General features: G+C 44.8%; 1 protein-coding gene across 1 annotated transcript in view; it reads right to left on the minus strand.

Moving 5' to 3' along the window:
• Window positions 1-741: 741 nt before the first annotated feature.
• Window positions 742-21,506, minus strand: part of HS3ST2 (heparan sulfate-glucosamine 3-sulfotransferase 2) — an 82,034-nt gene continuing 61,269 nt past the window's right edge. The window contains exon 2 of the mRNA XM_010961022.2: window positions 742-2,101. Coding sequence (XP_010959324.1) covers window positions 1,483-2,101 — 619 coding nt within the window. The 3' untranslated portion in view covers window positions 742-1,482. The remainder of the gene's footprint in view (window positions 2,102-21,506) is intronic.

Below are 21,506 nucleotides of genomic sequence, written 5' to 3' on the forward strand. Positions count from 1 at the left end.
GTCTTATGAGAGCAGAGGTTTCCGCTAGTCGGGGGACATTCCAAACAAGGCAAGGAGACTTAAAGAGGACAAGAAAAGCAGCTCTGTGAGTCTTGCGCAGAGGTTGAGGGAGGAGAAGCAGATGATCCCCAAACTGTCACTGGGGTTGTCTTGGAAATGGTGCTGGAGGATTCAGAATTTATTCTGAGGCCACAGCATACACCCAAAGCAGGGCTGCGAACTCAAATGCCTACAGGGGTCAGATAGATGATATAAATCAGTGAGAGGGACCAGGTGGGGACTGGAAAACTGAAGAGTGCAAGACCCATTCAAAGGTGGCCACAAATTTTTGCCATGCTGGAGTGCAGTCTCGGCGGGATCAAGTTTCCATTACTTTTCTTTTTAATCAGCTGGAAATCCATATTTTCATATGAACACTCCCAAGTTTTAAATGTTGGAAATTATTCCAAAACCTCATGCTGGCCAAGCAAAAACATATCTGATGTCCTATTAGCCTCTAGTTTGGATTTATTTCAGATGTGAAGCTTAAGCAGGGAGCTGACTCTGTCAGACTATGTTTCAGAAAGAGGATGTCCCAGCCTTTGCCAGCAAGAACCTAGTCCACCCCCTTGCTTTCACCCAGGCAGTCTTTGCACCCCCTCACTGCCCTCCCAGACCAGCCCCAAAGCCGCCCCACCAGGCCTGGAGGAGCTGGATGAATGAGCTGTGCTCCAGGCTTGACTTATAGAAAAGGCCCAGCCATAAGGACGTGAGAGAGCCGTATTTATTTCACACGGACAAGCACGATTTGGTCGCATGCTGAACATGAAAGCTCGCGTGAGGAAAAGTACCCGTAACAGCAGAATTATGTGCTTTTGTCCACAGGGGGCGGGAAGAGTCACAGAGTGGTTTTCAAAGACAGCGCCCCTTCAAGCAGAGTTGAGACCACAGGCTTTGAAGCCTCTGGTTCATTTCATCATCAAAGGGTCTACCTCCTCAGAGTGGCCGGGTGCTTCCTGCTCTGCGATCTCCCCAGGAGCTGCTCAGGTCAGGGGGGCAAGGCTGGTCTCCCATCCATCACCCAGGGCGGCTTGGGGAGTTAAGCTCAGAGGAGAGGTACGTGCCACTCGAAATCAACAAGCCCACTCTGGGGTGGATAGTGACAGGGACAGACTGCTGTGTTCATAGCAACAGAACTATCACCACTTCTAATATGTATCATAATCAGAAGATCTGCTTTTCCTAAAGCCCCTTAGAGGCTAAAGGGAAACCATTTGGAATTGACCTGACATGCCAGACACAGAGCATCCTCGCCTGGACAGACTGGGGAGGGCTAGTGGCAGGGACCCCCTGGTCTCTTGGCCTTAACTGGGCTCCCCGGTCCCAGGAGGATGGAACCCATGATGGGAACAGGGGCTGGAGCCTGGGTTCGCTGGGGGAAAGAGGATCAGAGTGTCTCAGGGCAAGCCTCATGGAAGAGACATGCCTTTGCATCTCGGTGGCTCATTCCCACCTGAAGTCCTGGCCAACAGTTTCATAAAATTTAATATTATAAGGTCTATAAAATTCCCGAAGCTGGTCTATCACTTCAGGATCGATCTGTACATGAGTTCTGCCTTTCGATTTGCCCAGGCATCGGGGCAGGAGGCTTGACTCCGGCTTTTTCAAGCAAGGGAACCCTTTGGTCTTGTTGAAGTAGAAGTGCTTGTCCGTGATGAGCCTCTTGATGCCCAGGAAGTCCTGGACCCGCGCCATCTCGCCGGCCGGGTCGGTGATGAGCCGCTCGCCGCTGACGAAGTGGATCTGGGCCAGCGGGAAGTAGCGCAGCCAGCTCTCCAGGTGCAGCGCGTACATGCCGATGCGGATGGCGTTCCACGACGCGTCCACCAGGCCCAGCGTGCGGTTGCGGAAGGAGAGGCCCTCGAAGGTGGGGATGTCCGGCTTCTTGGAGAGCGTCTGCGTGTAATCGGAGATGGCGCGGGTCACGGGGTTCCGCACCACCACGATCAGCTTGGTGTCCCGCGACATGTTGAAGATCCGTCGAGGGGCCTCTTGAGTGACGAAGTAGCTGGGCGTCTTCTCCAGTGTGATCTGGCTCTCGAGGGTCCGGGGCATCAGGCTCCTGTGGGGTTGGAAATGGCACAGGGTCAGCCAGGGCTCGCCTGGGCTGGGGTCCAGGGAGATCATCTCCCTCCACCCAGCTCCCTAGTGGAGACCCCCTCTCTCCTTTTTGATGTTTGAGGCTCCCCTGCTCTCACCTGATGAAGAACCCACTTTAACTCTTGTTGATTTTTTTTTTAAGTCTTTAACAGTTCGCTTTAAGTCAGGAAACAACCTGCATGACCATCAGTATGGGTTAAACAAATGATGGAATAGCCAATTAATAGAGTTAGGTAGATCTGTGTGTACTGTCATGGAATGATTTCCAAGATTCAGTGCTGAAACGAAAAAAAAAAAAAAAAGCAAGAGACAGCTGGATCATTTAGGGAGGGATACCAAGAAACCAATAAAAGTATTTGCTTCTGGGGAGGGGCCTTGAGTGGGAGCAGAGCAAGAGGGTCAGGGTAAATGAGAATTACTTTTTATTGTGTAATCTTTCACGCTGCTTGGAATTTTTATTGCATTTATTACGTATTCAAAACATACAAAGGAAGCCACTGAATATTGTTCTTGGAAAAGATAACTTCTCCAAATAGATGAAGAAAATCTTTTTTTGGAGGCAGAGGTGGGGGACAGTGTTTTAGAAATGAGTTCTGATGCCTTTTCCTGCTGAAACACATCTGAAACACATCCTTAGTATAAGACTGAAAAAGTAAAGAACTCCAGACTGGGAGGAACCCCAGTTGTAAACTGGCTAAGGCAATATCTCCGTCCTCTACGTTTTAATATCCTGGTTCTGAGATGAATACATTAGCTCACCCAAGAAATTAAAAATAAAAGCCCACATATATATAAAATACATCTACAACAAGTTCCTTCTGTAAAGCACAGGGAACTCTATTTGATATCTCAGAGTAACCTATAATGAAAAAGAATATGAAAACGAATACATGCATGTATATGTATGACTGAAACATTATGCTGTACACCAGAAACTGACACAACATGGTAAACTCAATTAAAAAAGAACTAACTAGAAACACTGCTGAAGAAATTTTAAAAGACTTAAAAAACCCCACAGATGTCCAAGCCCCAACCCAGACCAACTGATTAAAAAATTTGGGGTTGGGTAATTTTTTGAAGTGTCTCAGATGATTCCAGTGTGCAGGAAGACTTGCAAACGACCAATACAGCAATCGTCCCTTCCCTACTCCTAACGCTGTGGTTTTTCCCACCCGCAAAGCACATTCCTCTGGGATACTGGCACCTGGTTCTTCTTAGTCCCAGTCCCTATCATCAGCTCTGCTCAGTGACCTGGCCTTGTAGTTCTTTGGTCAAATATCTCCATTTTCTCTTCTCTTTTAGCAACTCTTCCTCACGGCCATACCTTAGGTCTTGTCGTTGGAACTGCCCTAATTCTGAAAAGTTCCACTCTAGGGCTCTGTAGAGGGTTGAACCGTGACCCTCTAAAAGATATGTCCACCCAGAACCTTGAATGTGACCTTTTTTGGAAAAAGGATCTTTGCAGATGGAAGAAAGTGAAGGATCTTGAGATGAGGTAATCCTGGATTAGGGTTTCTTGTAAGGAATGTCCTTAGAAGAGGAGAGAAGAAGAGAAGAGACACACAGAGCAGGAGGCGATGTGACGGTGAAGGCAGAGCCTCCGGCAAAATAGCTGTAAGCCAGGAAATGACAAGCATTGTTGGCAGCCACCAGGAACTAGGAGAGAAGCATGGCGCCCATTTTTTTACTCGAAAAGGAACCAACCCTGCTGACAATTTGGTTTCCGAATTCTGGCCTCCAAAACTGTGAAAGAATAAATCTCCATTGTTTTAAGCCACCCAGTTGGTGGTCATTTGTTATGGCGGCCCCAGGAAACTGACACAGACCACACCTTCTTTCTTTCAACTTTCCCCACGGTCTCAGACTCATTATACCCGACCTTCAGATTTATCTGATGCCCTTGATTTCACTTTCCTCTAAACCTTCTCTGGACCCAGTGAATGGCCATTTCAGTAGCATCATCACCTTCATCATCATCATCATCATCATCATCACCATCATTCATTTCTTCGTACTACTTGCTCTTCCAGTCGTTAATCACGCATCTTTCCAACTTTTCATGTTTTCTAATTCTGTCTCTGGGTTGCCAAATGACAGTAGAGAAAAAATGACAACTGGATTCTTTTTTATTTTAAATTAGATTTATCTATTTTTTTTAATGGAGGGACTGGGGATTGAACCCAGGACCTTGTGCATGCTAAGCATGTGCTCTACCACTGAGCTATACCTTCCCCACCCTGAATTCTTTATATATTTATTAATTCTAGCTTCGATTGAGCCCTGAACACTGTTTGATAATCTTTTATATTTGTTTTTACATGCCCCCCCATCATTATCCTAGTAAGTGTTCCAAATGCTCACCATAAACTCCCAACCCTACTTCTGTCACCTAAGCTGACACATGACTAGTCTCCCACAACTCTGGAAATGTATACGCTGCCTCACCTCAACTTCTTCAATCTCTCTCTCCTCCACCTTGACAGTGACTGTATCTCCACCCATCCCGAGCCCCTCCCACTAGTCTCCGAGGACAAGTAGGCAGGGGCTCACCTGCCCACCTGTGTTCTCAGATCCCTTCCCGTCCTGCCTTCCCTGCACCCATCCGTTATGCCCTTGAATCTTCACATTCACTGTGCAGCCGATAAGCTGATACAACGGATATTTTGCTTGTAGGCCCAGGGTCTACGATGGACCCTTATGGGTAGAAGATTTTCGCAGTATTTATTAACACTGAGAAGGCCATTTTTAAAATTGGATCTCATTACAAGCAAACAATCACAGGTGCACCTGAATAGAACTCCTTGGCTGGAGTTTTGTAGAAATCGCCTGTGTTATTTTATGACCTTGGCACACAGCGTAATGAGGTGTTGGTCTTTGTGATGACAGTACATGAAATTACATATATGCGACAGTGCACTTCAGCATAAGGACTTTCCAAACTTTATGGGGGTTATTGATATGTAAAGGTCTTCAACACACAAAAGATTGACCCTGACAAGCCACTAAACAGATTTCTCTGCAATTGCCTTTGATAGGCTAAAGAATATCTCCAAGAGAGGAACTGAGGTTGCACCATTTCCCAAGCTTACCTGGCTAAGGAGCAATGATCTTTCGCCAGGAATACCAATTAACATCTCTCTCTGTTACCAGTTTGGAAAATTCTGACCCATCCCGGTGATTGCCAGAGTATCACATTGTTCCCCCAGCCATTCACTGAAGTGAGGTTCCACCCTTCTAATTCTTAACTGGCACATCAGCTACAAAATCAAATTACAAATACTAAGGAAGACACAAACACGAGGCTGTTAATAACATCACACACAGGTCATCACTCCATGTACCTCAGTCAAATGTGTACCTCAGATGTTCTCTATCTCCCCCAAGGGACATCCTTACGTATTTATTTCCCATTAGGTCACTGGAATAGTGTACAGGAGGCCCGTGTGATGATAGCATAAACCAGGACACCGCGTGTCCACCCATCTCCCTGCTCGGTGAGCACATGGTGGGAGGGTTCATTAGATTTTTCCTTAAGGCTCACTTTTTCCTCCTCGTGTCGTTGTTCAAATTTTGCTTTCAGGGGCTAACAAACAGCTGGACTTTCCTCTCACCCTGTGACCCTGTTAAGCTTCAGCCTCCTCGCTTTCCTGTGCAGTTCTGCAAAAAATTACTGAAAGGATCATCTAACACTCACCGTTGGCCTCACCTCCCATCTGTTATTTTAACCTGCTCAGCAACAATTTCCCCTACATCTGGGAACAGCCTCCAGATTCTTTTTTTTTTTTTTTTTTAAAGGAACCACCACTCCTGCTTTGAATAAAATCTTAGCAGGCCAAGGAGAGGGTGCATGAGCGAAGTCAGGCTAATCAGTGCCAGGGGTGTCATAAAGACAAAATGTACCATGTGGACTGAATCTTCCAACCAGACACAGGAGCCTGGAAGAGCCTCCTTGTTAGTTCCTCTTATCCAGTCCCTTCAGCAGTCTTGGTTCTTGCCCTTCCTGAGACCTGGTTTTCCCACTTTCCTCTGTGTTCTGGGAGTCACTGCACATCCTTCTAAAATGTTTCCCTGCTTTTAGAGTCAGTGTCAGTTTCTGCTGCTGGCAACCCGAGAACTCTGACCTGTCATACAACCTGGCTTCCTCTCTGTGGAAGCTACCCCCCCCCCACTCTGTTATAAACCCCACGAGGCAGGGCAGGGTGCACCTTATTTGCATTATGTCCGCAAAGTCTACCAGAGTGCACGGCACAAGTGAAATCTCCATGAATATTTCTGAGGTTTACACAAAGCCAACAACCGGTCTAACCAGGGGTACACTGAAGCCCTCATCCCCCTTCCACATTCTCAGCTCTCTCTGAAAAATTCTAGACCTTCACAGGAGTCTACCTCCTGTTTCTCTTATTCTATGTGATCTTCCTGGATGACCTCATTCCTTCCCCAGCCTTAGGGCTGCCCAGGAGCTGTTGCCTCCTCATAAGTCTGTAACTGCAGGTCCAACTTTCCCACACTCTGGACTGGAATGTTGGACTGAGAGTGGACCAGTATCTCATCTCCACAACCGAACTCACCATTTTCCTCCCCAGTCTTACTTCTCTCTTTTGCCTGTTTTTGTAGACAATATTGCCGTGAATCCGCTCACAAAGCAGAGAAACCTCAGTGTCATTCTTTTTTTTTTTTTTTTTAACATTTTTTTATTGAGTTATAGTCATTTTACAATGTTGTGTCAAATTCCAGTGTAGAGCGCAATTTTTCAGATATACATGAACCTATATGTATTCATTGCCACATTTTTTCCTCTGTGAGCTACCATAAGGTCTTGTATATATTTCCCTGTGCTATACAGTATAATCTTGTTTATCTGTTCTACATTTTGAAATCCCAGTCTGTCCCTTCCCACCCCCTACCCCCTAGGCAACCAGAAGTTTGTATTCTATGTCTATGAGTCTGTTTCTGTTTTGTATTTATGTTTTGTTTTGTTTTGTTTAGATTCCACATATGAGCGATCTCATATGGTATTTTTCTTTCTCTTTCTGGCTTACTTCACTTAGAATGACACTCTCCAGGAACATCCATGTTGCTGCAAATGGTGTTATGTTGTCGGTTTTTATGGCTGAACAGTATTCCATTGTATAAATATACCACATCTTCTTTATCCAGTCACCTGTTGATGGACATTTAGGCTGTTTCCATGTTTTGGCTATTGTAAATAGTGCTGCTAAGAACATTGGGGTGCAGGTGTCTTTTTGAAGTAGGGTTCTTTCTGGATATATGCCCAGGAGCAGGATTCCTGGGTCATATGGTAAGTCTATCCCTATTCTTTTGAGGAATCTCCATACTGTTTTCCACAGTGGCTGCACCAAACTGCATTCCCACCAGCAGTGTAGGAGGGTTCCCTTTTCTCCACAGCCTCTCCAACATTTGTCATTTGTGGATTTTTGAATGACAGCCATTCTGGCTGGTGTGAGGTGATACCTCAATGTAGTTTTGATTTGCATTTTCTGATAATTAGTGATATTGAGCATTTTTTCATGTGCCTATTGATCATTTGTATTTCTTCCTTGGAGAATTGCTTGTTTGGGTCTTCTGCCCATTTTTGGATTGGGTTGTTTGTTTTCTTCTCATTAAGTCGTATGAGCTGCTTATATATTCTGGAGATCAAGCCTTTGTCGGTTTCATTTGTAAAAATTTTCTCCCATTCCGTAGGTTGTTGTTTTGTTTTACTTATGGTTTCCTTTGCTGTGCAGAAGCTTGTAAGTTTAATTAGGTCCCATTTGTTTATTCTTGCTTTTATTTCTATTGCTTGGGTAGACTGCCCTAGGAGAATATCTTTGAGATGTATGTCAGATAATGTTTTGCCTATATTTTCTTCCAGGAGGTTTATTGTATCTTGTCTTGTGTTTAAGTCTTTGATCCATTTTGAGTTTATTTTTGTGTATGGTGTAAGGGGGGTGTTCTAGCTTCATTGATTTACATGCTGCTGTCCAGTTTTCCCAACACCATTTGCTGAAAAGACTGTCTTTATTCCATTGTATATTCTTGCCTCCTTTGTCGAAGATTAGTTGACCAAAAGTTCATGGGTTCATTTCTGGGCTCCCTCAGCGTCATTCTTGACTCCTCACATCTAACGTCTGTCATTCAGTTCTCATGTCTCTGCCTCCCTCTCCTGGCCCCACTCGGACAGCCTCAGGTTCTTGTCACCTGTTCCTCTGACAACAGATTTCTCTCTGACCTCCTCGCTTCTCCTCTCTTCTCTGTTCAATCCATTCTGCTTGTGTCCACCAGGGAAATCCTTCCAAAGCAAACCCAATATTGTCAACCATCAGTTATTCTTTGGAATAAAGCCCACGTTCCTTGACTTGGTACCCAGGGTTACTGCTTACCTCTCCAGAATTCATCTCATGCCACTTCCCGGCAGCCTGATGCTCCTACTATGCTGAACACAAAATCCCTTCCTGAACACATCCTGTTCTTTCCTGTGTTCTGCACTTGCTGAGTTTTTTGTTTTATTTTCTAAGACTCTGGATCATCTTTCTTGTCTCTTTTACCCTGACAAATGTCTGCTCATCTTTCTAAGCCCAAAGGAAAAGTCACACCCTCTGTGAACCCTTACTTGTAATTTCTTGGCACTTCCTGCATCCAGCACTTAAAACGTAATCCCACTGTGTGAAACTTACAAGGAATGCATCCATTTAGAGCAACAGATCGTCAGCATCTTGGGCAGGTCTCTTGTTCATCTGTGCCTTCCTAGCGCAATTCCTGGCATGCCATTAGGTGCCCCCCCAAAATTGATCAAAGAGCCAGTGTCAAAGATAGGTGCCTATGAAGAGGTTTCCAGTAATTCAGTAAACATTTGCTGAAGAGAACAAACAATAAAAGCAAGGCTTTAGTTTGGGAACAACAAAGGAGAAGTGTGTGTGCCAGAGGAGATCTGGGAGTTTTCCCCGTTCCACAAAAGTCCACGCTTTATCTTCTCCCCAAGGGAAAAATCACAGACTTCTGGGACCCTCACCAAAAAAGGGAAAAAAAAAATCCAAATTCTTTCTGGTCAGCTTGAGACTCTCTAGAGATGGCATTTTCTGGCCCACCCGGAAGGGCTGAGGCAGCCCCTGTGGCCCCCTTGTCCACACCAGGGACGTGCTGTGAGTGTCCCAGCACGTGGGCGCCTCTGAGCAGGGCTGGCACGCGCCTGATCATTACCTACAGGAGTCTCTGGAAGATTTCATTTCCTGCTAAATCTGTACACTCGGTGTATGTATCTGGGAAGGCCTGGCTGCTTGGGGGATTTTGGTGATTTACTAGCTCCTAGCTGGGCAACCAGGCTCCTTGAAAATCGTTACAGTCTCCAGAGGGATAATTAGGAGCAAAAGAGGAGGGAAAAGGCTTTCTTGCAAGCAACTGGTGCTTAAAACTGAAACTGCTCCACCTGCTCACCTGGCACGTGTTGGCTGAGCAAAGGCACAGCACCTGTGAGTCCCCTCTTGCATCATGGGACCCCTTCCTTCCAAGCCTGCAGCCCCAAATCCTCACACTTACGTGACCCAGGAGGAAAACACCGCGTCCTAGCTTGAACTCCATCAATAATTCTTCAAAGCTTATAGGATAAAGGTCTTAACAAGATATATGTAGCTCTCTGTGATCTGGTCCATGGCCACCCTGGGCTCTGGCCAGAGTGGACTACTCAGAGCTTTCCCCACAAAATTGTATTTTTCTTGTTAAGGGGCCTTTGACATGTTGTGCTGTCTGCATGAATCCCCTGTGGCTAGTGGGCAGAACTTCTTCATCTCTTAGCTCTTAGCTCATTGTCACCTCCACCAGGGAGCCTTCCCTGACTGTGTCCTTATTATTTTCCCCTTCCCAACAGTTAAGCATTTGTTACCTGTGATTCCATGGTACTCACTATAGACATCCCATTTTTCACACATCTGTCATCACCCTAGAGTGTAAGGTCACAGAAGGCAGGGATCACGTCTGTCACCTCTCTATTGACAATGCCTGTCCTGTGCCTGGTATGCATTCATGTATTTGTTCATTGAACAAGCATTTACTGAGCACCTGCTGTGTGCCAGGATACAAAGACAGGCATGTTGTAGTCTCCGTCCTTAAGGAGTTAAAAGCCTTATATACCCTGGGGGAGAGGGGGCCGCCTTTTCCCAGTGAGAGGGACTGCACTGAACCTGGCTTCCTACCAGAGCTGGTGGCTTCCTCCCTCTGGCAGGAGGGGCCATACCTGAACCCAATTTCTGATACACGGGCTGGGCAGCTGGCTTTCCCAGATAACTCCTGTAAACAGCTGGCACCTCAGACCAGCCTGCCTGGGGTCCCAGTAGTTGGACTGTCCCCTGGCCGACAAGACTGCTCTCACTCCTGCCCTATAAGGAAGGAAGCTGATGGAGGTGTTGGGTCCCTTCCCTGGAGGGTAAACCCATAGTTGGTCCAGACTCTGGCATGTCCCCCTGGGTGATGGTGAGGAGACAGAGCAACCCCATGCCGAGCTCTTCTACTCCCAGTTTCCCCAGTAACACCTGTTCTTTCCCCTGTACTTTGTGCATTTTGGAATTTGTCCTGAGTCCTGCTCTGAGACAGATGGAGATAAGAGGGGGATCCTGCTTGTATGATGTGCCCACACAGAGAGGTTCAAGGGGCACCGGTCTACTTTGGTGGCTGCCTGTCAGTATGGGATGTGGAGTCAAAGAGATCTGAGTTTGAGTTCTGGCCCTTGCTAACCAGAAGAAGCGGGCACACAGCTTATTTCACTTAATGTAACGTCCTACGGGTTCATCCACGTTGTCGCAAACGGCAGCCATTCCTTCCTTTTTTTATGGCCGAGAGAGAAATAAGCCAAGCACAGAAAGACAAATACTATTTCACTCACCTGTGGAATCTGTTGAACTCCCAGAAGCAGAGAGCAGAAAGGAGGCTGCCAGGGGCTGAGGGGGTGGGGGACATGGGAAGATGCTAGTTCAAAGGGACAAACATTCAGCTGTAGGATGTATACATTCTGGGGATTTAATGTACAGCATGGTGACGATAGTTAATGATACCGTGTTGTATACTTGACATTTGCTGAGAGGGTCAGTCTTAAGTGTTCTCTCCATACACACAAAATGGTAACAATATGAGGTGATGGATGTGTTAATTCACCTGACTGTGGTAACCATCTCACAGTGTATACATATATTACAGCATTATGATGTATATCTTTTTTAAAAAAGGGCCGGCAGCATGCATCAGCCATGTACACAGTCTGCTACGGACTGAGTGTGTCCTCCTATGTCCCCCACCTCAAACTCATACCCTGATGTCCTAACCCCCACGGTGACGGTATGTTGAGGTGCAGCGTGTGGGAGGAATTAGGTCATGAGAGTGAAAGCCTCACAAATGGGCTTAGGGCTCTTTTACAGAGATGTGGGAGAGATGAGCTCTCCATCTCTGCCACGTGAGGACGCAGGAAGAAGGTGTCCAGCTGTAAACCAGGAGGAGAGTCCTCACCTGGAACCAAATTGGTTGCCACCTTGACCTTGGACTTTGAACCTCTGTACTGTGAGAAGCAAGTTTCTGTCGTTTAAGTTCCCCAGCCTATGGGATTTTTGTTACAGCAGCCCAAGCTGATTGAGACATGGTCACTGATGCCCGAGACGGGAACAAGTGGACAGCTCACAATTCTGGTGCCGCGACTGGCAGCCCAGTGTGGTTTGCAGCTCTGGGTATGAACCACCTCACTCGGTCTCTGCATTAACTCTCACCCTTCCTGTTCGTGGGCCGAGGAATCTGGGACACGGGGAACTAAAGTCAGTCACCACAGCCACGTAGCAAGTTGCAAAATCTGGATTCAAGCAAGTGTGACTCTAACACTGGAAGAAAACGCGAGAATGTAAAATTAATCTTGGCACGAGGACAGCCTTTCTAAGCATGAGACAAAACTCATGGAGGAAAAGACTGAAAAGTTAGATACATAAAAAATGCAAGTCTCTGGGACGGAAAAATAAAAGGAAAAAAAAGAAAAAGAAAACCACAAATAAAATAAAAGGAAAATGGCTGGCTGGAAAAATATTTGCAGTACATAAGATAGGGAGACTAAAGATGATTTCATATATTTTTAATATCTGTGTACATGCTTATATATTTTATATATTTTTCAACATTCCTGCAAATTAATGAGAAAAAGAATCAGCTGGTAGAATAAAGGAACACAGACTAAGAGAAGTTAATAGTAAAAGAGCTACTAATGGGAAATAAATATATGAAAAGATACTCTAACTCTCTTAAAATTAAAGAAATGCAAATTAAAACCAAGATGAGATAGACTGGAAAATATATTTTATTTTCTTTTAATTCTTCTTTTTCTTTTCAATTTTTGAAGCAATTCGGTTTATTTATTTATTTATTTACTTAATGGGTGTACTGGGGATTGAACCCAGGACCTCGTGCATGCTAAGCATGCCCTCTACTAATTGAGCTATACCTTGCCCCTGATTGGAAAATTTATTTTTAAAAATTATAAGTTATCGCTAGCAGAAGTGTAGAACAAAGTACTCTCCAATAGTGGAGGGAGCAGAAATCAATGCATCTTTAGAAGGACAAGAAGATACTATCTACCCAAATGTAAAAGACACATACCCTTGAACCCAGCAGTTCCACTTCTGGAAATGTATTTGTACGAGCATGTAAAGCCCTGTGTGCAAGAACGTTTGTTGCAGCATTTGTGGCAGAGATGGGGAGGTGTTCACCAAAGATTCCTGCCCCTCCCTCCAATAGTGTAGCTCTGTTTCTAGAGGGCAGCTGCCCAGCCAAGGACTACATTTCCCAGCAGCTCCTGCACAGGTGGGGCCCTGTGACTGCTTCTTGCCATAGACCTACAGTGTGTTACCTCCAGGCTCGAGTGCTTACAAAGTAGGTGTGTCCTTTCCATTGTCTCTTCTGTCTTCTAGCAGAATGCAGAGAACTCTGAGGCCCTAGCAGGGGACAGTCCAAAAGGTAGAAAGGACAGGAAGACCACTTACAACTGGGAAAACAGCCCCCTTGGACTATTGTGAGCAAGACATAAACTCTTCTCTTGGGGTTTGTTTGTTACAGCAGCTGGCATTGACCTAATGACTGAAACACTGTGACAGAAAGAGGCCAGAAGCAACCTACATGCCCCTGGGTGGGAAGCTCGTTAAATAAACTCTAGTGAGGCCAGACAATAGCTTATTATGTGACTTAAAAAAATGAGGTGGATCTATAGCTATTGATGCAGAAAGGAATCCAAGATGTGTTATTAAGTGAAAAAAAGCAAGTTGTAGAACAGGAAGTTCAATATGTGCCTATTTATATACAAAATACACACACACATAAAAATACGCAGTAAACTGTTTACAGTGGTTACCTCTGGAGAATAACTCTCGGAGACCTGGATGGCCTGAGGTGTAGAATGGGACTTTGTTTTCACCTTTATCTTTCTGCACTCAATGGATTTTTTTCCTCTTTGCCATGAGCATGCATTCTTTGCAGTTTTTAAAAAAACTAGCTCATAAAAATCTACATTAAAAAGTCTCCATTGGTATTGTTTAAGGAGAAGAGAGCCTGTATGGAAAGCAGTCGAGGAGTGAGGGGGAGGAAATGTGTCTGGAGGAGCCAAGGTGTGGGTGGGGAGCAAGGATACAGGAGGCTGGGAACGCACAGCCCTGCTCTCCAGAATCTTGGCTGGGAAAGGGGGCGGGGTTGTAATAGAAAAGAACAAATCTGACTCCATATTAGATCTGTTCCTTTGACTTTAACCCTGTGCTTTGTTTACTAGGCTTAGCGTGCTGGTTGGGCACCTTTTGTAAAAGAATGTTGCCTATAGCCTGAAATATATAGGCTCGAACCTTTAAGGATATTAACACTTTTCCATTCATACCAAGATCACAATTTGCGGAATAGAAAATAATGTCTGTTTTGTTGGAGGTTTTACGGGGACACTGTGACCTGACCCACGTGGACAGCTGTAAGAACAAAGGATTCCACAAACAAAGAATTTCTACATCAAGAAGTTTGCAACAACCAAGCATACCCCCTCCCCCTTTCAGTATAAAAGGAGCCTGAATTCTGACTTGGGGAAGATGGCTCTCCAGGACATTAGTCTGCCATCTTCTCAGTCTGCCAGCTTTCCGAATAAAGTCATTATTCCTTGCCCCAACAGTTGCCCAGTTTATTGGCCTGTCGTGAGGCAAGCAGAATGAGGTCGGACTCGGTAACAGGACGACCGTGGGTGTTGAATGAATGGATTTTGCTGCTGTACGTACAGCTCCTATAAGTTTCCAGGGAAGTGGACCTCCATTTCTCAGGCACCATCAGCAGCTAGCCTGGCCTGACCTTGGGGACACTATCAGGGCACCTTCTGTGGGTAACTCTGGGTCTCTCACCTTCTCTCTCAGTCTGGGCTTAGCTCCTTCTCCGCAATGTAAGCCTACTCTCCCTTGCTCCAGGGAGTGGGTCCCTTAAGTCTGCGCTTCGCATGGTTTAATGCACATTCGTATTGATTGGGGGTTGGAGGGAGTCTTGCTGATATGCAGATTCTGATTCTGTAAGTCTAGGAAGGGGGCCGAGATTCTGCATTTGTACCTAACAGGCTCTGCAGTGAGGCTGACGGGCTGGTCCATGGTCCACAGTTTAAGTAGTCAGGCCCTGGCCATCCGTACACAAATTGCATAGTCAGTGAATGTCTATGCATTAAATGGGATTGGCTGATTGACGTCGGACGACGAACTGTAGATAATGTGAATTCAGAAGACCCAGATTTGAGGCCCAGCTTTTCCATTTCCTGGCCTTGTGACTTTCACAGTAGTTTCCTCAATGCAACGTGTGGGTGATGGTAATAAGGACTTCACTTGGCTGGATAAACATGTGAGAGGCCCATGTAAACTGTAAAGCACTGTGTCCAGCCATCAATGGGTTCCTCTTTCTCTGTTCAATTTCCCCCCTTTCGTTTAAGTCTTTTCTTTTTTTGTTTTTTAATTTATTCAGTTATTTTTAAGAGTGAGATAGAATTAACATATAACATTATGTCAGTTGCAGGTGTACAACATAATGATTCGACATATGTATATGTTGTGAAGTGATCACCACAGTAAGTCTAGTAAATACTCATCACTACACACAGTTACACAATTTTTCTTGTGAAGAGACCTTGTTCTTTTATTTTTAAAGAATATACAGTAATATAATGATTGATACATAGAATAATTCTTAAAAGGTAATAAGATCTGGATGAAATTGACTGCCTTCAGGGAGAACTGTAACTCTGGGCTCAGTGCTTACTGTGTACCATTCTTCCCAAAGTTCTTAACATAAAGCTCAGTGGCTCTCCTTCCTCACCTCACATTCATCCTCAACTTCCCACCCCTCACCCTCTGAAGCAGCTCTCTGAGCGAACCCATGAACGCCAATCCCATTCTGTCCTGGCCTAGTTTCACCTATCTGAGATGTCAGCTCGTTCCCTACTTCTAGGGGACGCTGTTCTCTCTTGGCTTGGAGAACACAATGTCTTGGTTTCCTTTTTCCCCCTCTAACTTGTCCTTCTCCACACATATTCCAGTTATTTTTCCTCCACTTACTCCTTATCTCTTTGTGTCTCACTAAATGGCCTCACCATCCACAAGTGGCCCCAGCAACACTCACATCTAATCTATAACTGAATCCAACTGGTCACTTCTCACCCAGCCTCTTCTGGTGATTAGTCCCTGCCAGTTCAGGTCCAATCACAGATTCCTCATTCAGGGGCAGAGCTGCAGGAAGCAGCCCAGCATCTTTCTCTAGCAAGGCTCTGCTCTCCAGCACCCATTCTGAGCCAGCTTGCTCTTGTGTGACACTCCCCAGGGACGTCAACATCCAGGAAGCAAGATGGTCCCCCGGGGCCTACCAAATGGGCTCAAGGCTACCAGAGGTGGCACCAAATGGTGGCTTAGGGGACCTCCATTCTCCTTACAGGCTCCCGAAGTCAATCTAAGTGAAAACAGATGGAGGGGAAGAAGGGAAAGTACCGCAGGAGAATGTCTGAAACTGGCAGGTTGGCTCCAGTACAAACACCTGATTGTTGACACAAAGAGGGCCTTGGCACAGCCAGCAGTTCTGCCACGGTCCTCTGGCCAGCTCACTTGCCCGTTCTGCACAACAACATCAGACCTTTTCCATTCTTGGTAAATGATCAAAGCCTGCCCTTTCCTGCCCCTCTCAGCAGATGAGCTCACACCATAGAGAATACAGAAACTGTTAGAACAGAACCTCGTCATTACCCTGCTGCCAAACACCGAGTTTTCCACACTGATTAGCCCCAGGCCGAGGATGGAGCCAGTCCCCCCTGGCCTGTGCATCTCCACCTCCACCTCCCAGGGTTCCCTGCCTGCGGTGTCCATGGAGGCCCCTCCTTCCACCTGTGCCTGGATCCACACTGAGGACCTGTCAGTCCTTAGAGCAGTTCTGAAAGCTACCCAGGCATCTGCAAACACCCCAGCCAAAGTCTAGATGAGTCCGTGAGTTTATCTTATTTTTTTAACACCAAGCTTTACAATCTCACACTCCAGAGTCCCCCCCCCCCCCCCCCCCCGTACTACATTTGCAGGGTGGAGTTCCGCAAGCCTGCCCCTACTTCCGGCAGCATAGCAGTGCCCCCTAGCAGAAGGTGATCCAACTGCCGCTTTTGGAGGCAACACCTTCTGCCTGGCCCGCCCCAATTCCCTGCAGCCTCCCTTGGAGAAATTAGCCACTGCCAGGAGTCTTTTCCATTTTGTCTCCCAAAGAGGCAGGTGTAACAGAATACGTGAGGCCCAGTGTTTGCAAGGGTGAGCTGGGGTTGGCTCTCTGATCGTGCAGGGAGCAAGGGGAGTGGCGCTGTTGGGCAAAGCACTGGGGAGTCAGCTGCTCAAATATCATCCAGGCCTCCCGTGCACCCAAAGCTGCATGGAAGGTTGTTGAGTCAACAGCACTTCCACAGGGTCCAGGACCCACCCCAAACTGCAAATCTGGATTCTTGTCCAGGCTGTGATGTGGGATGGTCCAGCTCAGCATTTCAGTTCTGCAAGGCAGTCGGGACACCCAGTAAGATGAGCTAGCGGACACTCTCAAATCCTTCAGTCCTATCTTTTCCTGACTCCAGGCCTTTTCTGCTATTTCTGCCTAGAACGCGTTTCCCTGACTCTTCCATGGCTCAGTCCTTCCCATCCTCAGATCTCTGTTCAAAGGTCACCATTCTCACATGCCACTCTCTAAACCCCATGGTTTATTTCCCTCATAGCATAGTCTCTAATTCTCTTAACGTATCTGTTTATCTATTGCCACCCCTCCACCCCAGTTAGTCTGCAAACCCCATCAGGAAGGGATGGTGTCTTCCTTGCTGACTGTGGAGTTTTCAGTCCTTGTCACAGTGCCTCACCATCACAGGCAGCCAAAAAACCATGACTCAGGCTTGTTGAATGAATAACAGGGGAAGAATCAAAGTCTAAAGCAAGAACACCTTGATTCCTTGAGGAAATGCAGTGGTCTGAGCTCTTTATATGTCATCTCTGCGGTGCAAGTGATTCATGGATGAAAAGTACTTTTTTTTTTTTAAACAGTTTTGTGTTTATTTTAATGCATTTTAGAAAATTAGAACTAGAACATCATCTTTGTTTAACAGATTTCACTGCTTAGAATGAGGCTTCCATATGGAGTGAACACAGAAAATGTGAGTTGATCTCAAGACAAACATTAAGTAAATAATAGTATACATGGTACAAGAATTTAGAAAAAAGGCGGTCCTTCAGTGGCTCAAGTTTGGGAACCTCTGACTCAAAACAATGTTAGTTCAGCCAAAGAGAATCCAAGCCAGAGTAATGTGGACAGAGACTCATTCAACAATTCAATAATTCAGTAATTATTAAGCACCTGTTTGCCAGCCATTGTGCTAGGTGCTGAGGTCATGGCTCTAAATAAGAGATGTAGGTAGCACTTGCCCTCATGGAGCCTCTGGTCTGGTGGAGGAGACAATGGACAAATAAGCAATATATCATTGCAATTTGGGGTGGAGGCAAAGGTGAGCAAGTGTAACGAGGGAATTGAGTGGTCGGAGGAACCCCACTGTGGACATTTGAGCAGAAGGGTCAAGAGATGCACATTGGCTTGGATGAAAGAACATAGGATGAAATGAAAAGACAAGAGGATAAGACAAAAAGAGGTGTGGATGGTACGATGGTATTGTAGGGAACCTAAAATGCATTAGCCAACTACACTGACAGCGGTCAAGAGTAGAACTAGCAACAGAGAAAATAAAAATCAGAACAAACATGAGCCTGACCTTGGGCTTCTCAAGTAAAAGTCCACAAGACTGAACTGGCGAGAGAGAAGGTGACCTGGAAGACAGAGTCGTCATAGGCAGTGAATAGTCTGTTGAAGAGGAAACCTGAAACAAATCGGACAGAGCTGTAGGCAGAGATTTCATTAAAGAGATATTTCCAGAGATAAAAGATGGCAATGTGGGCAGATCAAAAGGTCAGTTTAGTCCGAACAAAATAAAACTCACATCACAAATCCATCCATATATCCATGCATCCATGCATCCATGCATCAATGTATCCATGCATCCATCCATCCATCTATCCATCCATCATCTATCTATACAAACATGTGTCAGGGCAAACATTTAAAATTATACATGAAATGTGAAAGTTCTATAAGAATTATACATACCCAGAATGGATAAAGCAAACAAAACAGTTTTTCTGCAAATTCAAGCCAGACAAAGACTTTGAAGCAACATTAAGTCCTAGAAAACACAGACCATCACCCATAGAGTTTGGCAGAAAAAAAAATTGTGACTGCCAATGCTTAGTACTTAGTCAATTTGCTTGTGAAGGCAAAAGAAAAAGCACTATAAGATGTGCAACAGCGTGAAAAGCGTTTGACCTCATTCTCCAAAAAGCTCCTTGAAAATAAAAGCCATGACCTGAGCTCTGGTGTGAAAGAACTGGAGAATGGGGAAGTCATACATGAAAGGACAGTGAATGGGGCTGAACAAAGCACTCAGCCCAAATAACTAATACATTTAACTCCTAATATCAAGATTTTTTTCCTTTAAAAATTAGATAGAAAAATTAATAACTTATACTTTAATACTATTGAAAAATTAATAATTTGACCAATCAAATTTAAAATCTTAGGTTAAACGGACAAAGACTGAGAAGCTGGCAGTAGAGGAAGAAGGGGAGGGGAGGGGCAGAGGGAGCACACGAGATTCTTTATCAAAAGGTCCTTCCTTCTCATTTACTCTAGTAGAGAAAAGTAAAATGAAGAATTAAAAACAGGACATCTATTTTTCAAAATACTGGAAAATAAAGAAGGAAAGTAAATGCAGATCATATAACAAAAGAGACAGGAAAAGAAAGCTAGGTGACAGAAACAGAAGAAGTAGGACTGATTGTGTTAATATTAAAAATCATTGGAAAGAGGCTAAACACCACAATTAAAAAAAAAAAAAGACAACATTGAAGATTTCTCATTCTAACACAAAGCCTAGTCAGTTATGTCTGTGGTTACAAGATCATCCCAGAGCACAGGAATGGAAACATTTTATATGAACATGGAGAGGGTCAGATACAGCAGGAAAATGACAGTCTAAAGAAAGCTAGAGTCATGCTACTAACACCAGAAAAAGTAGACTCCGAGGCAAAAGACATTAAATGAGACAAAGGGCATCAGTGAATATTGATGAAGAGCTCAATTCATGGTGGGACGTCCATGTAACATGATGGATCAAATACAGTGTTCATCTTCCCTTCTTCTCTGGCCACCAATAAATTGATAGTGGATGGATAAAAGGTATAAACGCAAAATATCAAGAGAACGGGTAGCAGATAATGAAGAAAGACTTACTTTCAGAGGAAGGGAGGCTGAGTTATGAGGGGTATTGGTCTTAGAAAGAAAAAGCTGAAACTTAAAATGAGGCTGCAGGGGAAGAGGGTGTCACTGATGAGCAGAAAGGGGAATCTTCCAATAGTTCTGGAATTGGAGGGACCAGGGACCCTGGTCAGGTGAGAGGTGTGGCAGAAGCAGAGTCAATGTCTGGACGGAGCAGCTGGACCTACAGAGCTTCCCCCAGCCCTACAGCCGGGCTGGAGTCACTCTCCTAGTAGGGCAGAGATGGGGAGATTATCCTCTGAAGCTCCTGAAACAGGCAGCCCCCAGACACTGGCCAAGATGAAGAGCGGGGCAAGACACTGGCTGGCAGGGTCTTATCTACCTTAAGCTGACAAGCAGAAGATTCCTCTCAAGAGAAAGATTTCGAGTAATATCTACCAAAGCACAGTTTATTAGGAGAAAACCTGCCACATCCCACCGAGATCCCTATCTTTCCATCTAACACAGGATTGTAACTCAGCGCGGAAATAGGTCAAAAGAAAAAAAAAAGATCCTTTCAACAGATTCCGAAAAGGCACTTAATAAATTCAACATCCATCACTAATTAAGAAAAAAAAAATTACCTGAAGAAACCAGGAAGGCTGCGTCTTTAGCATGAAAAAGAACATCCTTCTCAAATCCACGGGGACTTCATATTCGAGGATGAAATAGTGTAGTAGCTAACTTTTATTGAGAGCCACGTGGCAGGCATGGTTCTAAGTACTTTTGTATCTATTATGTCATTTAAATCTCACCTCAGGATCACTAGGTAAGTATTGGTATTTGCATTAACCTTATTATTCATATAAGGAAATTTGGCGCAGAGGAATCACCTGCCAAAGACCCAACGTACTGATTGGTGAAGCCAGGATATAAAACCAAGTGTTTTGCCTCTAATGCCTGTGCTGTAACCCCCAGGCTCTGAGTCTCATTAAAGTCAGGCACGATAAAGATGGCTGCTAACACAATTAATATTTAATATTGTTCCATAATTTATAGACAGTTCAAATTAAAACTTTAATAAACGGGGAGATGGGAATTCATACTATGAGAGAGACATCCATACTTCTCAAATGAATCTATAAATCAAATGTAATACCAGTCCAAACCCCAAGAGGATTTAAACAATTGAATTTGACATCACAATTATGAAGTTTCTTTTGGATGAATAAATTAAAGAACCAATGCATTGTGTTAGAAGGAAGAATCATGGGGCAGAAACTACAATGTCATACGCTATAGATCATAAAGCCGTAGTAAATAAAACGGTGTGTTTCTGGCTCAGGAACTGGCAAATGGATTGCTAGGACAGAATAGGAAATCAGAAATAAGCACAACTATATAAAAACACACATGATGAAAGTAGCATTTCAAGTCAGTTGGGAAATTATGGATTATGAGGACTTTGCTGGGACAATTGGCCAATCAGCTAGGAAAAATGGAGTCAAATTTCCTCATTCACATCTACACCAATATTA

This window comes from Camelus bactrianus, chromosome 18, assembly GCF_048773025.1.
Source record: "Camelus bactrianus isolate YW-2024 breed Bactrian camel chromosome 18, ASM4877302v1, whole genome shotgun sequence".
NCBI classification, from domain to species: Eukaryota; Metazoa; Chordata; class Mammalia; order Artiodactyla; family Camelidae; genus Camelus; species Camelus bactrianus.